This window comes from Cyclopterus lumpus, chromosome 3 (genome assembly GCF_009769545.1).
Source record: "Cyclopterus lumpus isolate fCycLum1 chromosome 3, fCycLum1.pri, whole genome shotgun sequence".
NCBI classification, from domain to species: Eukaryota; Metazoa; Chordata; class Actinopteri; order Perciformes; family Cyclopteridae; genus Cyclopterus; species Cyclopterus lumpus.
The window spans coordinates 27,664,477-27,677,776 of NC_046968.1; the positions used below are offsets into that span (position 1 = coordinate 27,664,477).

At 41.8% G+C, this 13,300-nt stretch overlaps 2 protein-coding genes and 3 non-coding genes across 7 annotated transcripts; 1 reads left to right on the top strand and 4 right to left on the bottom strand.

Moving 5' to 3' along the window:
* The first annotated feature begins 885 nt into the window (after positions 1–885).
* Positions 886–4,476, top strand: pole3 (polymerase (DNA directed), epsilon 3 (p17 subunit)). 2 transcript variants are annotated; one of them, XM_034528094.1, is made up of 5 exons: positions 886–983; positions 1,690–1,763; positions 2,984–3,069; positions 3,182–3,300; positions 3,463–4,476. In XM_034528094.1, exons 2-5 carry the CDS (start codon positions 1,698–1,700, stop codon positions 3,648–3,650), a joined length of 459 nt encoding a protein of 152 aa, XP_034383985.1. In that variant the 5' UTR covers positions 886–983; positions 1,690–1,697; the 3' UTR covers positions 3,651–4,476. The 2 variants fall into 2 exon arrangements, with proteins under 2 accessions (XP_034383985.1, XP_034383994.1); XM_034528103.1 differs by lacking the exon at positions 886–983 and having other exon boundaries at positions 1,006–1,763.
* Positions 4,477–5,499: 1,023 nt separating this feature from the next.
* Positions 5,500–8,071, bottom strand: rpl12 (ribosomal protein L12). 2 transcript variants are annotated; one of them, XM_034529334.1, is made up of 6 exons: positions 7,912–8,071; positions 6,731–6,804; positions 6,347–6,445; positions 6,176–6,257; positions 5,997–6,083; positions 5,500–5,652 (listed from the first exon to the last, which is right to left on the bottom strand). In XM_034529334.1, the coding sequence occupies exons 1-6, from the start codon at positions 7,946–7,948 to the stop codon at positions 5,534–5,536; spliced, it is 498 nt and encodes a 165-aa protein (XP_034385225.1). In that variant the 5' UTR covers positions 7,949–8,071; the 3' UTR covers positions 5,500–5,533. The 2 variants fall into 2 exon arrangements, with proteins under 2 accessions (XP_034385225.1, XP_034385226.1); XM_034529335.1 differs by lacking the exon at positions 7,912–8,071 and adding an exon at positions 7,788–7,903.
* Positions 5,838–5,964, bottom strand: LOC117728918. The gene has a single exon (XR_004609280.1). It is a non-coding gene; the product is annotated as a small nucleolar RNA SNORA65 (small nucleolar RNA).
* LOC117728919 lies at positions 6,560–6,686 on the bottom strand. The gene has a single exon (XR_004609281.1). It is a non-coding gene; the product is annotated as a small nucleolar RNA SNORA65 (small nucleolar RNA).
* LOC117728920 lies at positions 7,046–7,172 on the bottom strand. The gene has a single exon (XR_004609282.1). It is a non-coding gene; the product is annotated as a small nucleolar RNA SNORA65 (small nucleolar RNA).
* Positions 8,072–13,300: the final 5,229 nt, after the last annotated feature.

Consider the following 13,300-nt stretch of genomic DNA (forward strand, 5'->3'; position numbering starts at 1 on the left):
AGATAATCAACAACACGATATGGATAATATTATGTTCAATATCTTCAGGTTTTAGCCTGTCCAACAAAACATGTAGTTTGAAGATGTCGCCATTTTCATTTTGTTAGCTTCTAATTAAAGATAAGGCTGGTGATTGTTTATCCCATTAAAACACCCAAACCAACAATGTGTTGGTCCATCTCTCAAAAGCCTCCCCCTTCATTGGTTCCTACTGAAAACATATATCTTTAAAAAGAAACAGCTTACAAATAAATTTAAAAAAGCATTTTTCTTCTTTTTAAAATTTGTAAAAAATAAATATAAATAGGCCATTTGTTGGGGACTATTTTCAGCGGTGGATGAATACACATTTGGAGCTCTAGAGCAGTCAATTCCAAAGACAAGGTGGGTTGCAGGAGATTTCATGAAGGTTGCCAATGTGCGGAATTTCTTTCATAGTCTTTTATTTAACATAACAATGAGGGAGCCTGAATGTTTGTCCGATCATTTTTAACTTAACTGATTTAACTGTTTGGATGAAATGTAAAGAATGCCTGTTTTTCTGCCCAAATGCATTTATTTGGTGTCATTTAGAAAATGATGTGGGACTTTTATGTGTATGTTTTCTGTAACACATGAACAAAGTTGTAATTTAATAAACGTGCATCTCCTATAACTGTCTGGTTCGTCAATTGAAGATAATATATTTCCTCTTCTCACGATTAATAGACCACAATAGTCCTGTTGTGAATTGAGACACAAAGAGGACAATTAGGAGACACGTTCGCTGATGGTTTTGATCTTTTCTTGGGATTTGTTGACATCACAAACACAATGAAATAGAGACAGCCGAGTTGCAGCCTTATGGTTCCAGTTGATTTTGTGATGGGCGATGTCTCAATATGGCAAACTGATAACTGGCTGTGGTATTATCAGTCAAGTCACACACAGCCAACAGTTAAACGTTATTATTTTTCACAGCCATACAAACAGGTTTATACATGGTAAGCGTTACTTCTTCTTATGCACATTACAATTATGTATATAATAGTATAACAAACAACTACACCAGAATAATCCATATTTTAAACTAATGCAAAAGTAATAATAATCTAATGATAACAGTCACAGGGGACATCTTTCTGCTTTAAGTACATTTCCCCAATTATACTGAGGCCAACATACCTTTTCAATACAGAATTGTTTTGTGTTGTAACACATTATTTGTATTGTGGTAGTAGTACTTTTACTTTGGTAAACTAAATACTTCCTCTACTGTGTAAGCGTTATTTTATTACCATTTTTATTTAGCATTGTATTACTATCTATCTATCTATCTGTCTATCTATATTTATTGTTTTGTTTGAGTATTTTCAATGTTTACGTGATGACGTCGCAGCACGTCACGTTGCGCACGCACGTCAGGGGTCGGAGTTGAAAGCTTGACGGAGGAGGGCTCGTGCTCGTGCTCGCGCTCGGACGGTTCGCGGGAAAACGTCCCAAAACAAATCGGTTCTGGCGGAGCGCGCGCGCGCAACTTCGGACACAAAGTTTGAAACTAATCGATCGATCTGATCGACGGGAAGCGTCGTATTACCATAGCAACACCACATACTGCTGTGAAGCTCAACGAGCTGCGAGCTAACGCGGCGGTTAGCACGAGCGCGAGCGGTAACGGTGGCGACGGCTTCAACGGACTTTTTGAACCAGGGACAGAAATGGCGGAAAGACCCGAAGATCTGAACCTGCCGAACGCGGTGATCACCCGAATCATCAAGGAGGCGGTGAGTGCGACGACACGGAAGTACAAGTATCAGTACCCCAGCGTACAAATACTCTGTTAAAAGTCCTCCGTTCAAAATGTCTCCTGTGACCAGTGGTGGTAGAAGTATTCAGATATATTACTTAACGTTTAGTAAAAGTAGTAATGCTAGTACTACACTGTGAACATACTCGTTTCATACTGTAAATATAAGTAAAAGTACAAAAGTATCAACATGACATGTACTAAAAGTACTAATTAGTGCAACACATGCCCCTCGTGGCCACTGTTGGAATAAGTATTCCAGTGTATTAGTGTCGAAATACTCTTTCACACGTGTAAATGTTACTTGAGTATAAGCATGTAAAGTAAAGTATTCTTTTTGTAGACACATTTATCATGACTATATATTGTATTATTAGATTAAAATGATTGATGCATTAATGTAATCTTCATTATTCTAATAATAATAAATATAATGTTGCAGCTGGTGACCGTGGTGCTTATTTAAATGATTTATGTGGCGCTGGGTAGCTAATCAATTATAATACTACTTCATCATTTATTGTTTAAATTCTTGTTTAAAGTTAAAAGTGCAATTTTTAAAAAGGAGGAAGTATAAAGTATCATAAAATGAAAATACTTTAGTAAAGGTCAATTAACTAAAAAAAAAAGTAATTGTATGTGTAATTATTTTATTCATAATAATTAATAATTTATTATTTCATCACTGATCTTGTCATTGGGTGATATTTATGTCACATAAGTGAAGTTTGTACTACATTATTAAATTATTCGGCCCTTCATATTTTAACCTGGGCCTCTCAAGAAACAGAGAAATGGGATGGAAGGAAATTCAAATTAAATATGGAAGAAAACCTCAATAAAAACACAGTTTTGCGCAGGAGCAACATCCAGATCATTATTTACTTTAATCTCTATAACACAGGTTTCCACTGAAGTAAGTTGATAAATATAACATATATATTCCAGCACCTAAATCTAGCTCACAATGAACTGAAAAATCCTTTAATATATTTTAGTTGATATATCTAGTATTTGTTTTCTAAATATATTTTTTTGTTTGTTTGTTTATATTCTTTTTCCATATTAATGTTATTGTGCCTGAGTGAATAACTGTCAGTGTTTTCTGATAAAGTGAATATATATACACACACACACACACACACACACTGCTCCAGCACTGAGTGTGACTCCTCCGCCCCTTCGTTGTCCTCACAGCTCCCAGACGGGGTGAACGTGTCTAAAGAAGCCAGGAGAGCCATCTCCCAAGCTGCCAGTGTGTTTGTGTTGTACGCCACTTCCTGGTAAGAACACAACTCTGAAACTCATTTAGTGAATCAAAACCTCACCGTTAAAACACAAGCGTCAATAACGTTGAATAATGACTTCTTCTTCTTCCTGTTTATCTCATTGCAGTGCGAACAACTTTGCCATGAAAGCCAAACGGAAAACTCTGAACGCGGCCGACGTCTTGGCTGCGATGGAGGAAATGGAGTTCGAGAGATTCCTGGAGCCGCTCAGAGAAGCTCTGGAAGGTATGAATATTATTATTGACTTCTGAACGTTGTTAAGAAGGTGTGTCTCTCTGAAAGCTGCTGCTGTAAAACACATCTGTATTCCTAAACGTGTGAAAAGAAGCACGACACTGATGATGATGATGATGGAGTTGTTCACGTTTCTTTGTGTTCCTCCTCAAGTGTACAAGAAGGGCCAGAAGGGAAAGAAGGAGGTGTCCGAGCAGAAGCGCAAAGATAAGGAGAAGAAGACCGACTCGGAGAACGACAAGAGCCGGGAGGAGGAAGAGGAGGAGGAGGAGGAGGAGGAGCGCATGGAGGAGGAGCCTGAAGCGGAGAACGACGGCGAGGAGGAGGAGGTGGAGAACTGACTTAAGCCGCGGACGCCCAACGGACGATAACAATGCATTCCTCCTCCCCGCCGCTGGCCGGGGGGGGAGGGGGAGGGGGTGCGTCATCGGAGCCGGGAGGAGCTCAGAAGAGGGCGGGGAGGGGGTTACATTAATAACTTCTTTGAGCAGCTGCTGACTTCAGCACAATCAGACCACAAGTCAAACTACTTCATGCACTTCCTGCTCTTTGGTCCATTTGATCTTCTTTTGATACAAACACTGTCGTTGACCGTAAACGAGACGCAGTCATTGGTGAGCGTCGGAGTAACGGATTACACTCCGAACAGTTCGTCGTTATGTTTTGATAGTTGCGTTGTTACACCGTCAAAAAGAAATGAATATGAACACGAAATAAAATAGACGCCTGACATCACGTCTCTCTGTGCAAATCAACCTGCGTCATTAAATCTGGGGGGCGGGGGGGGGGGGCTCCGTGTTTATCCTGCCAGATATTAAATTCTCCACGATACAGAAACGGTAGTAAAATATCTCGATGGGCCTTTTTGAGGACGTGTTTCCCCGTTACGTCGTCATAGTGGACGCAGTAGCGGTCAATGTCCACCTGTGATCAAGACTAATTTGTAAAATGATGATTTAAGTTGAATTTTGGTTGGTTTTTGGTGCGAAATTTAATTATTTTTGATTGGAGTGCCTCGACTTGGTATTTTGTATTTGCATCAAGGTGTTTTCCCTCTTGTGTACTTCCAGACGACAACTGTTAACATGTTTAGGTCTGAGTTTTTGAAGCATTTATACTTTGAGAATTGGCTCAGATCTTCAATAAATATTTTGTATAAAGCAAAAACGATTGAATCATGACTTACTGATACTTCAGGTCCAGCACCATTTCACTTCAGTAGATTCAGAACAATCAGAAACATTTTTATCAAATGACGCCTCAAAGCAGAAATCCAGCTTATAAATTAACACTAAAATGTAACTTTATAAAATTAAATCTAATAGTTTGCCTAAGGACCAGTTGTCCCTCCAAATGCAAAGTAACGAATTTAGGTAAAACGTCTTAATATTGATGTAGCTGCTGACACCGTTGTATTAAAGGATACTTTTGGATTTACCAGGGATGCATATTTTATGTATGGCAAGTTACAAATTGGACTAATTCTTCACTACATCCAAACTAATGTTTAGCTATTGTTGCTCAGGACAAAATACTTACCGATATACAGTTTACAGTGTAATACAAAACTAGTTTGTGTAGGGGGTGACTGGGTCAGTGGTTAGCAGGTCCGTCTTTCAATCAGGGGGTTGGAAGTTCAATAACCGCCCTAGTCGATGTGTCCTTGAGCAAGACACTTAACCCTGAATTGTTCCCTGTAGCTGTGTCTACGGTGTGTGAATGTAACATTATTGTAAGTCCATCCGGGGTCGGGTCGCGGTGGCAGCAGGCCGACCCAGGCTTCCCTCTCACCCGCAACACTTTCCAGCTCATTCTGGGGGATCCCGAGGCGTTCCAAGGCCAGCCGGGAGATATAATCCCTCCAGCGTGTCCTCGGTCTTCCCCGGGGCCTCCTACCAGTTGGACGTGCCCGGAAAACCTCTAATGGGAGGCGTCCAGGAGGCATCCTAACTAGATGCCCGAACCACCTCAGCTGACTCCTTTCGACACGAAGGAGCAGCGACTCGACTCCGAGCTCCCCCCTGATGTCCGAGCTCCTTACCCTATCTCTAAGGCTGAGCCCGGCCACCCTACGGAGGAAGCTCATTTCGGCCGCTTGTATCCGATTATTGTAAGTCGCTTTGGATAAAAGCGTCAGCTAAATGACACGTAATCTAGTGCAAAATACCCGAATAAAAAAAAGTTCAAGAGTTCATTTTGTGAAAGTTTTATTATCGTCGTTCATTTACTCGGACGGACACTCGACTTTCCCGCTGTTGATGTCGTCGATGACATCGTGGGGCGGACGACCATCGATGGTGCAGCCGACTGACTGAGCGGTGCCCAGAATCTCTTTGATGGTTCCTGAGTGGGAAGAAACCGAAATACAGATCAACAACCAATATACACACACGTATATATATCAAATACATAAACATACATAAAGTTTAACCAACAAATGTGGAAAGCAGAACTCTTGATTATTATTATTATTATCAACAAAATCAAGGTGCCCGATAGTTTAACCGGTTTTAACTTGGCAAACGATAAATTGTTCCAGTCTTTACGGCACAGAGTTGTCCATTATTTTCGGGCAGACCTGTTTCCTAAAGCCGGGTTCACTCTGAGCCTCCACTGGATTATACTCAGTCACTCACAGACAGGCATAGTGGCGGGAGGCTGAACTACCGTACGGCGTGCGTTCTTACCGGAGAGCTCTCTGGCGATGGAGCGAGACCTCATCAGGCGAGCAACGCCAACAATTTCATCAAAGGTGACGCTTCCACTGTGCTTGACTGAAAGAGAACCAAACGTGTTACGGTGGTTCAGAAATACAGGTAATCCACTTTAATCTTTTAAATAAAATACATTTCCACAGTCCACTTACTGTTCTTGACCTTCTTCCTGTCGCGAGGAGGCTCCTTCAGAGCCTTGATGATCAGAGCGGACGCGGAGGGAACGACATCCACCTAACGAAGACGGGGAAAACATTTAGTATCGCGCACGAGTCGTTCACGCCACAAAAATCAAAGGAGCCAGCGGAGGTGCGTCGTCGTACCACTGCCTGCCTGTTCTGGATGGTCAGCCTCACGGTGATCCTCAGGCCCTTCCAGTCACCGGTTGCCTTGGCGATGTCGTCACCAACTTTCTTGGGAGACTGATGGAGCAAACAGAGCGGGTCAGCAGATCATAAAACATTGCATTTAAGTTATATTGCGTTTTCAGTCACAGCTAGCATAAATCCAGGAGAACAACAAGAGGGCGTCTTGGTTCTTGTTCCAGTCTTTACGGCACAGAGTTGTCCATTATTTTCGGGCAGACCTGTTTCCTAAAGCCGGGTTCACTCTGAGCCTCCACTGGATTACACTCAGTCACTCACAGACAGGCATAGTGGCGGGAGGCTGGTGGATTTGGACTACAACTATTTATTTTTTTTACTCACCAAACCCAGAGGTCCGATCTTGGGGGCCAGTGCCGAGGTGGCTCCAACTTCTCCTCCTGTGCATCTCATGTACACTGCAAGACAAAGAGACACGTGAGCACCAGCTGATCAAAGGGCTCCTATTGAAATTAAACTAGTTTATCATAAATTGTCTCAAGACAGCTTCACAAGGAGTGTCAGCTAAATGACATGTAATAGCCGTTACTCTCCTGTAGTCTGCAGGGACACCTGGATTATTGCCAAGATCATGATACTGTAGGAAGGATTGACCACCATCAGTGCTACAAACGCTTACTATAAATTAGGCTCCTTGGTTCTTGTTCCAGTCTTTACGGCACAGAGTTGTCCATTATTTTCGGGCAGACCTGTTTCCTAAAGCCGGGTTCACTCTGAGCCTCCACTGGATTACACTCAGTCACTCACAGACAGGCATAGTGGCGGGAGGCTGGTGGGATTTGCACATCAGTGCCCATAGTTATTGTAAATTAATGTATGAAGTGGCCCAAAATACATTTTCCAGTTCTGAATGTGATAGTGCTGGGCTGTAACTTTCAAATTGCACAATAATTTAATAGAAATGCTGCAAATTCCCATATTTAACTAGGAGAATCTGAAAAATATTAGGCTTTATTTTTTTTATAAAGGGGCATTTGTACCATTAATGAATCCCAACAGGACTCATTTAATAAATGTATTGAAACCTTTAACTCTAAATCTGTATATAAACCAATACAAATTAATTCCATGTGAAGGGGCAATGCATTTATAGTCAAATAAATAAATCCAGCATTAGCAAAATTAGGATTAAGATTAAATTAAGTCAACTAGATATCTAAACAACTTGATTTCTGCATGGCGTCTCATTCAAGAGGCTAGTTAACCTAGCTAACACAGCTAGCACTCGCCCCCACGTGGGACGTCACATTTATAGTCCAACCAGTCAAAAATAACACCAAATTCCACCCGATTAAAAGATTTAAAACATGCAAACTCTTAAATCAAAGACACATTATCCCCGGGTCTCCGTCGAGTCTCGCTCTCCCCCCGATTTCTTTACCGTTTTCTCCGGGCCGTTCACAGGCCGGCAGACACGATGGTAGCCGGCACAGAACGACTCCATCTTGGCTCTGAACGAGCGTCTGCTTTTATTACGCAGTTGACACGGTAAAAAAAAAACATACCAATCTTAATCTCGTTGGGGTCGAATTTGGGAGGCATGTTGCCGCTGTGGTTGTGGAGCTCAGTTCAGCTTCGTTGGTGAGGGTGTCGGATGAACCCGTGTTCGGGACGACCGAGTTACTGTTGCACCTTCACCGCTAACGGGAGAAAGAAAAAGGAACGTGCCACGAGACCGCGGAGGGATTTTATAGCCCGGTCAAAGTCTCGCGAGATGTCGGGATTACTTGTCACGTGACGTTCGGCCAATGGGCTCGTTCGAGATGAACTGCGCCCTCGCAGTATTGCGGTCGAGTCGGACAGTTTTCCGCCGCCCTCAAAGAACACACCGGAAGTCACATAAACAGTACTTCCGGTTAGTTTCCGATCTGTAGGCTACTTGTAGTTTTACAGACCCCAGCTTCTCAAATGTGAAGATTTGCTGCTTTTTCTGCTTAATTGTTGTGATGTTTTAGTAATAAAGTTGAGTTTTGGCCCTACTTTATGTCTCCAAAGGGGGGCCCACTAACAGACGCAATCTGTTGCAGCTCTCTGTCATTTACGTCGGCTCTCGCACTCACTATTCCCATTTGTGAATGAATGTTTGAATTATGAAAAGGCTGCTTTCATTAGTACACGTTTAAATAAATAATACCAAACAATAATGGGAAATGATAATACCATTTAGTTATTGAGGCTTTCATGGGGGGTCTCAAGTGTCAATCAAGGGTTCTTGGACCCTCCGAGGCCCCCACCATATTTTGCCGTGTTTCAAGTCAGCTGAATCATGTCTTCGCCTGTTGTGCAGTTGCATGTAAAACCAGTGTTTTCCTCTTTAATTCCTGCAGGACTTTTCTTTTTTCCTTTTTTTTTTTGACTCAGAGCCTTTCTACAGGAATAGCAACAGAACACAAGAGGGAGTAAGTGGGTGAGAAGCAGAGATCATCACTGTTGTGCTGTTTAATATGCATCACGAAAATCTGTCAGAAGATAGTCAGAAATTCACAGCTCGTATCATGAAAGGAAACCTTCATCTGCATCTTCACAAAAATCCTCAAGTATTTAGTGGAAATGTCACATCTGAATAATCGTTTTCAAGAAATGTTAATAGCATTTAACGCTCTTTTTTTATATTTAAACAACCCTTTTTATGTTGGAAATAGATAAGGCAAGTCTTCTTTCTCTTCTGACTCTTTCAATTTTAATCAATTTTAACTTAATTCAGAAAAACCTTCATCTTGTTATTTCATTTTCTGCGTTCAATAAGAACGAGAGAAAGAGGAAGATCATAAGTTTGGTAAGGGCGTAATGAATAATAATGATTTATGGTGCGGCAGCTGACGATTTCTATTTCTAACAGCGATCATACATTATATCGGTGGCAGCAGTAATGGATGAAGGACGTTCCAATCACGAATAATCACTCTGATGCTCATTATTGAGTTCATTTTAATGTGTGAGCGGCCTGGTTTGAAACCAGTAACGTCACACCAGCACGAGACAAGAAGGAGTCCAGTTTCATTCTTGCAGCTAGTAATGCTCTTATATTTGTGTGCATGTGGATGAGCGTGCATGTGAGTATGTGAGCGTGTGCGTGCGCGTGTGTGTGTGTGTGTGTGTGTGTGTGCGCAGGCATAATACAATGTGGAGGCTTCGGTGCCAGCTGTTATTTCTGCATAGACAAACTGTGAGCCCTGAAGCAAGAACCTTGGAAGCCAATGTTGACAATCGTGCACACACATTCAGATGCACGCACGCACTCACACACACACACACACACACTCCCACACACACACTCCCACACACACACACACAGTCCGAGAGCTCATTTGTTAAAGTCGAGGGAATGATTTGATTTCAGCAGAGTCGCTCTCTCTCCCCATCTCTTTCCTGCCACTTGACCTTTTCCTGGTGTTTTCCAATCAGCAGCTCTTCTCCTTTATCTCCGCTGTACAATTTCCTCCATTGATTTTCCACCAGAATATACTTAAAGCACACAACATGTAAACGTCTTCATGATGCATAATGGTTCCTTTCAGGATGATATAATTGGATTATAACTCTTGATGCATTCATGTGTTCATCACTTTAATGCTGCAGCTGGCCATGGGTGGGGTTAATTTAATTACTTTACACACTGCTTGGTAGGTTTCACAGAGGGATCAATAATAATAATAATGAATTCTAATGTTTCTTTTACAGATGAGCAATAGAAAGCACGCTGACGGGAAACATTTCAAACCGGCGTGGGGCTGTGCACATCCAGGAGGGCTCGACGGCGGGCGGTTAAAACTGCCCAACACATCCCTGGTACCCATCTCCTGTTGATGTTGGTGCATGTCGACGAGATCAAAGGATATTAAAAGACAATTTCCACCGCAGCCCGATATGAGAGCAAAATGAGAGCGCAATCTGCATTTAAGTGCACCTGTTGTCCAATGACAATGCAATTAACCTCTTAGTCGTACCTTTATTTATCATAATACATCATATAAGTATTATTCATCTGAATCTGCAAAGGAAGTTTTCAAATAAATGCAGTGGAGACAAGAAAAACATGTCCTTCCTTCCTTCAGGGGGGGGAGTTCTACCCAGAACCAATTGCTTAAGAACCCTAGTGAGACTAAGAACCCTTTTATGGAATAATTCTTCAAAGATTGTTGAAAGCATTGATATTAAAAGGGGAACGCACACATCCGCCCCCACGGCCAGAGTTTTTAGATCAAACCCTCGGAATATAAAAGGCTACGCAGCAGAACCTCCTGGGTGGGTTCTGGTCAGCAACCTTTGAGGGTTCAAAGGTTCTGGATTAAACTTCCAAAAAGACGTTCTACTCCACCATAGGAGGCTTCTACCGCCATTGTATCTGCATGCGGCACTGCTGAGTTCCGGCGATGCACTCAGCAGGGGCGTGTACTAATAGTTCCGTTAGCCGGTAGCCAGCTAGCAGTTAGCTACAAACAGTTAGCTCGGCTGTGTTTTCCTTAGCGGCCCCTATAACGGCCCCTCGGGGGGCCAGTCAGGAGTATAGTGAGAGAGGAGACAGCAAGCAGTCAATGGCGGTAATAGAAAAGGTGTTTTTGAAGAAAATATGAGTCACCGCAACCGCGAGAGGTCCTTGAACGCGCAGCCGTCACCGGCGACACAATTTATTCATGCAGTTCGCTGCGGAAGAATGAGAGATTAGTCTCGGACAGACTCAGAAGGCCGCTTACTCTGGAAGAGTGAGATCCTTCTCCTCCAAGCTCCCTTAAATATATATAATATATGTATATATACAAACTGGTACGGTGGAAAGGTGAATAGTGTATTGTTGATGCTTTAACTTTAAATGTATTATCCTTTAAAACATCGTGTCCTTAACTCGGCTCGATTTATCTCTGGCAGCTCAGGGAAATTTGAAATCCTGTCCCAGAAGATGACCTTTTATCCCATCATGCATCTCCAACCCAAAGATAGCGGTGTTGTCCTTGCAGAGGTTCTTAATGGTAAATCTCATCTAATGCTCCTCTCATTTTCATGGACTGAATGTATAAAATATACCTGGTGGACGACTCCGTACCGTGAATGTTTGACAATGACGATGAAAGATGAATTAAAGCTGTAAAATCCTCATAATATTATTATGTCTTCTGATAAGCCTTCAAACTTGTGCATCTATCACTCAAACAGGATATTAAAGTACAGCAGTATTATTGGCATAATGTAAAAATACTCAATTAAAGTATGAATCTCATACTCTTAATAATATAATATCTCAATATGCTATTAAAGTATCAGTTAGTTTGTGGTTCCCAACTAGAGGGTCACAAGATAAATCTGAGTGTTTATGAGATGATTAATGGAAGAGAAGAAGAAACTAAGTTGTTTCATCGTAAAAAGTAAAAATGGTAAACTCATGTTTACAATGTTTACTGAGGGAATACATCAAGAGAAGTGGAGTCATTTATATAGACTTCTATACAACCAGAGGAGTCGCCCCCTGGTGGTCAGGAGAGAGAATGCAGCTTTAACACATGAAGCATAGACTTCTATACAACCAGAGGAGTCGCCCCCTGGTGGTCAGGAGAGAGAATGCAGCTTTAACACATGAAGCATAGACTTCTATACAACCAGAGGAGTCGCCCCCTGGTGGTCAGGAGAGAGAATGCAGCTTTAACACATGAAGCATAGACTTCTATACAACCAGAGGAGTCGCCCCCTGGTGGTCAGGAGAGAGAATGCAGCTTTAACACATGAAGCATAGACTAGAAAAGAGTTCAGTGTTCTTTTTAAACTGGAAGTTTGTGAGTAACTGTACTTTAGTTTGACTAAATTAAATCTAAATTATCTGCAGGAAGAGAAAGCTCGAGACTTGAAACAACATTTACCGAGCGGCCTCAGCAGAAATCCGTCGGGCAGCTCGTCGATAACTGTAAAAGGACACTTGGCCGATATAATCTGATTCCTTTCTGAGGATTTCCTCCCCGTCTGCGCGCTCCCACGGCACTTCCTGTTTGTCTTCTTTTCATCATTAGAAGCTGGAGAGAGAGTTGGAACGGCTCAATCGACGCCTGACTGTGAAGCTCACGTCAACGTGCCGCGCTCAATGAACTACAGTTCATTTTAAAGTTTGGAAGAGGCCTGATTTGAGGCCGCGGGTGATTAACGGAGTGTTTTCTTTTGCTGAGTTATCAGTTGCCCTGCTACGCCGGTCCCCTGGTGATTCGACGAAAATTGAGAGAGCAGAGCGATTCCCCAGGAGTTTTATTTTTAATTTATTATGTGAGGGAGCACCGAACCGTGTCAACCCCCACCGCGCCGCCAGGAAATTAAGTTTCAAACGGAGGCTCACAGGATGGAATGAAAAGCTCAGGGAAGAAAACAATGACGTTTTCAATACGAAGAAAGAAAACCAGAACAATGTGTTTTCTTATGAGTTGACGAGACCTTGAGACCTTCTATCGGTGTGGAAAGTGAGGTCAGAGGTCAAGTGAGGTCAAGGTTACAAAGCTGCAGTTCTCAGCTCAAGTTGTCTTCTCTGTATTACCACTAATACACTAATAATAATGTTTACCTGACTAATACACTATAATCATGTTTACCTGACTAACACCACACTATATTAATGTTTACATGACCAATACTACACTATAATCACGTTTACATGACTAATACTACACTATAATCATGTTTATATTACTAATAAAACAACTATAATCATGGTTACCTGACTAACACCACACTATATTTATGTTTACAAGACTAATATCACACTATATCAATGTTTACGTGACTAATACTAAAATATAATAATGTTTACCTGACTAATACTACACTATAATCACGTTTACATGACTAATACTACACTATAATCACGTTTACAAGACTAATACTACACTATAATCACGTTTACATGACTAATACTACACTATA

What these genes read in the sequence shown, in the direction of transcription:
- pole3 (XM_034528094.1), top strand. Translation starts at nt 1,698, where the DNA reads ATGGCGGAAAGACCCGAAGATCTGAACCTGCCGAACGCGGTGATCACC. An exon ending in GTGTTGTACGCCACTTCCTG is followed by an intron (nt 3,070 to 3,181) that starts GTAAGAACACAA and finishes ATCTCATTGCAG; the next exon opens with TGCGAACAACTTTGCCATGA. An exon ending in GCTCAGAGAAGCTCTGGAAG is followed by an intron (nt 3,301 to 3,462) that starts GTATGAATATTA and finishes TTCCTCCTCAAG; the next exon opens with TGTACAAGAAGGGCCAGAAG.
- rpl12 (XM_034529334.1), bottom strand. Translation starts at nt 7,948, where the DNA reads ATGCCTCCCAAATTCGACCCCAACGAGATTAAGATTG. An exon ending in CCCCAACGAGATTAAGATTG is followed by an intron (nt 6,805 to 7,911) that starts GTATGTTTTTTT and finishes TTTGTCTTGCAG; the next exon opens with TGTACATGAGATGCACAGGA. An exon ending in AGATCGGACCTCTGGGTTTG is followed by an intron (nt 6,446 to 6,730) that starts GTGAGTAAAAAA and finishes TTGCTCCATCAG; the next exon opens with TCTCCCAAGAAAGTTGGTGA.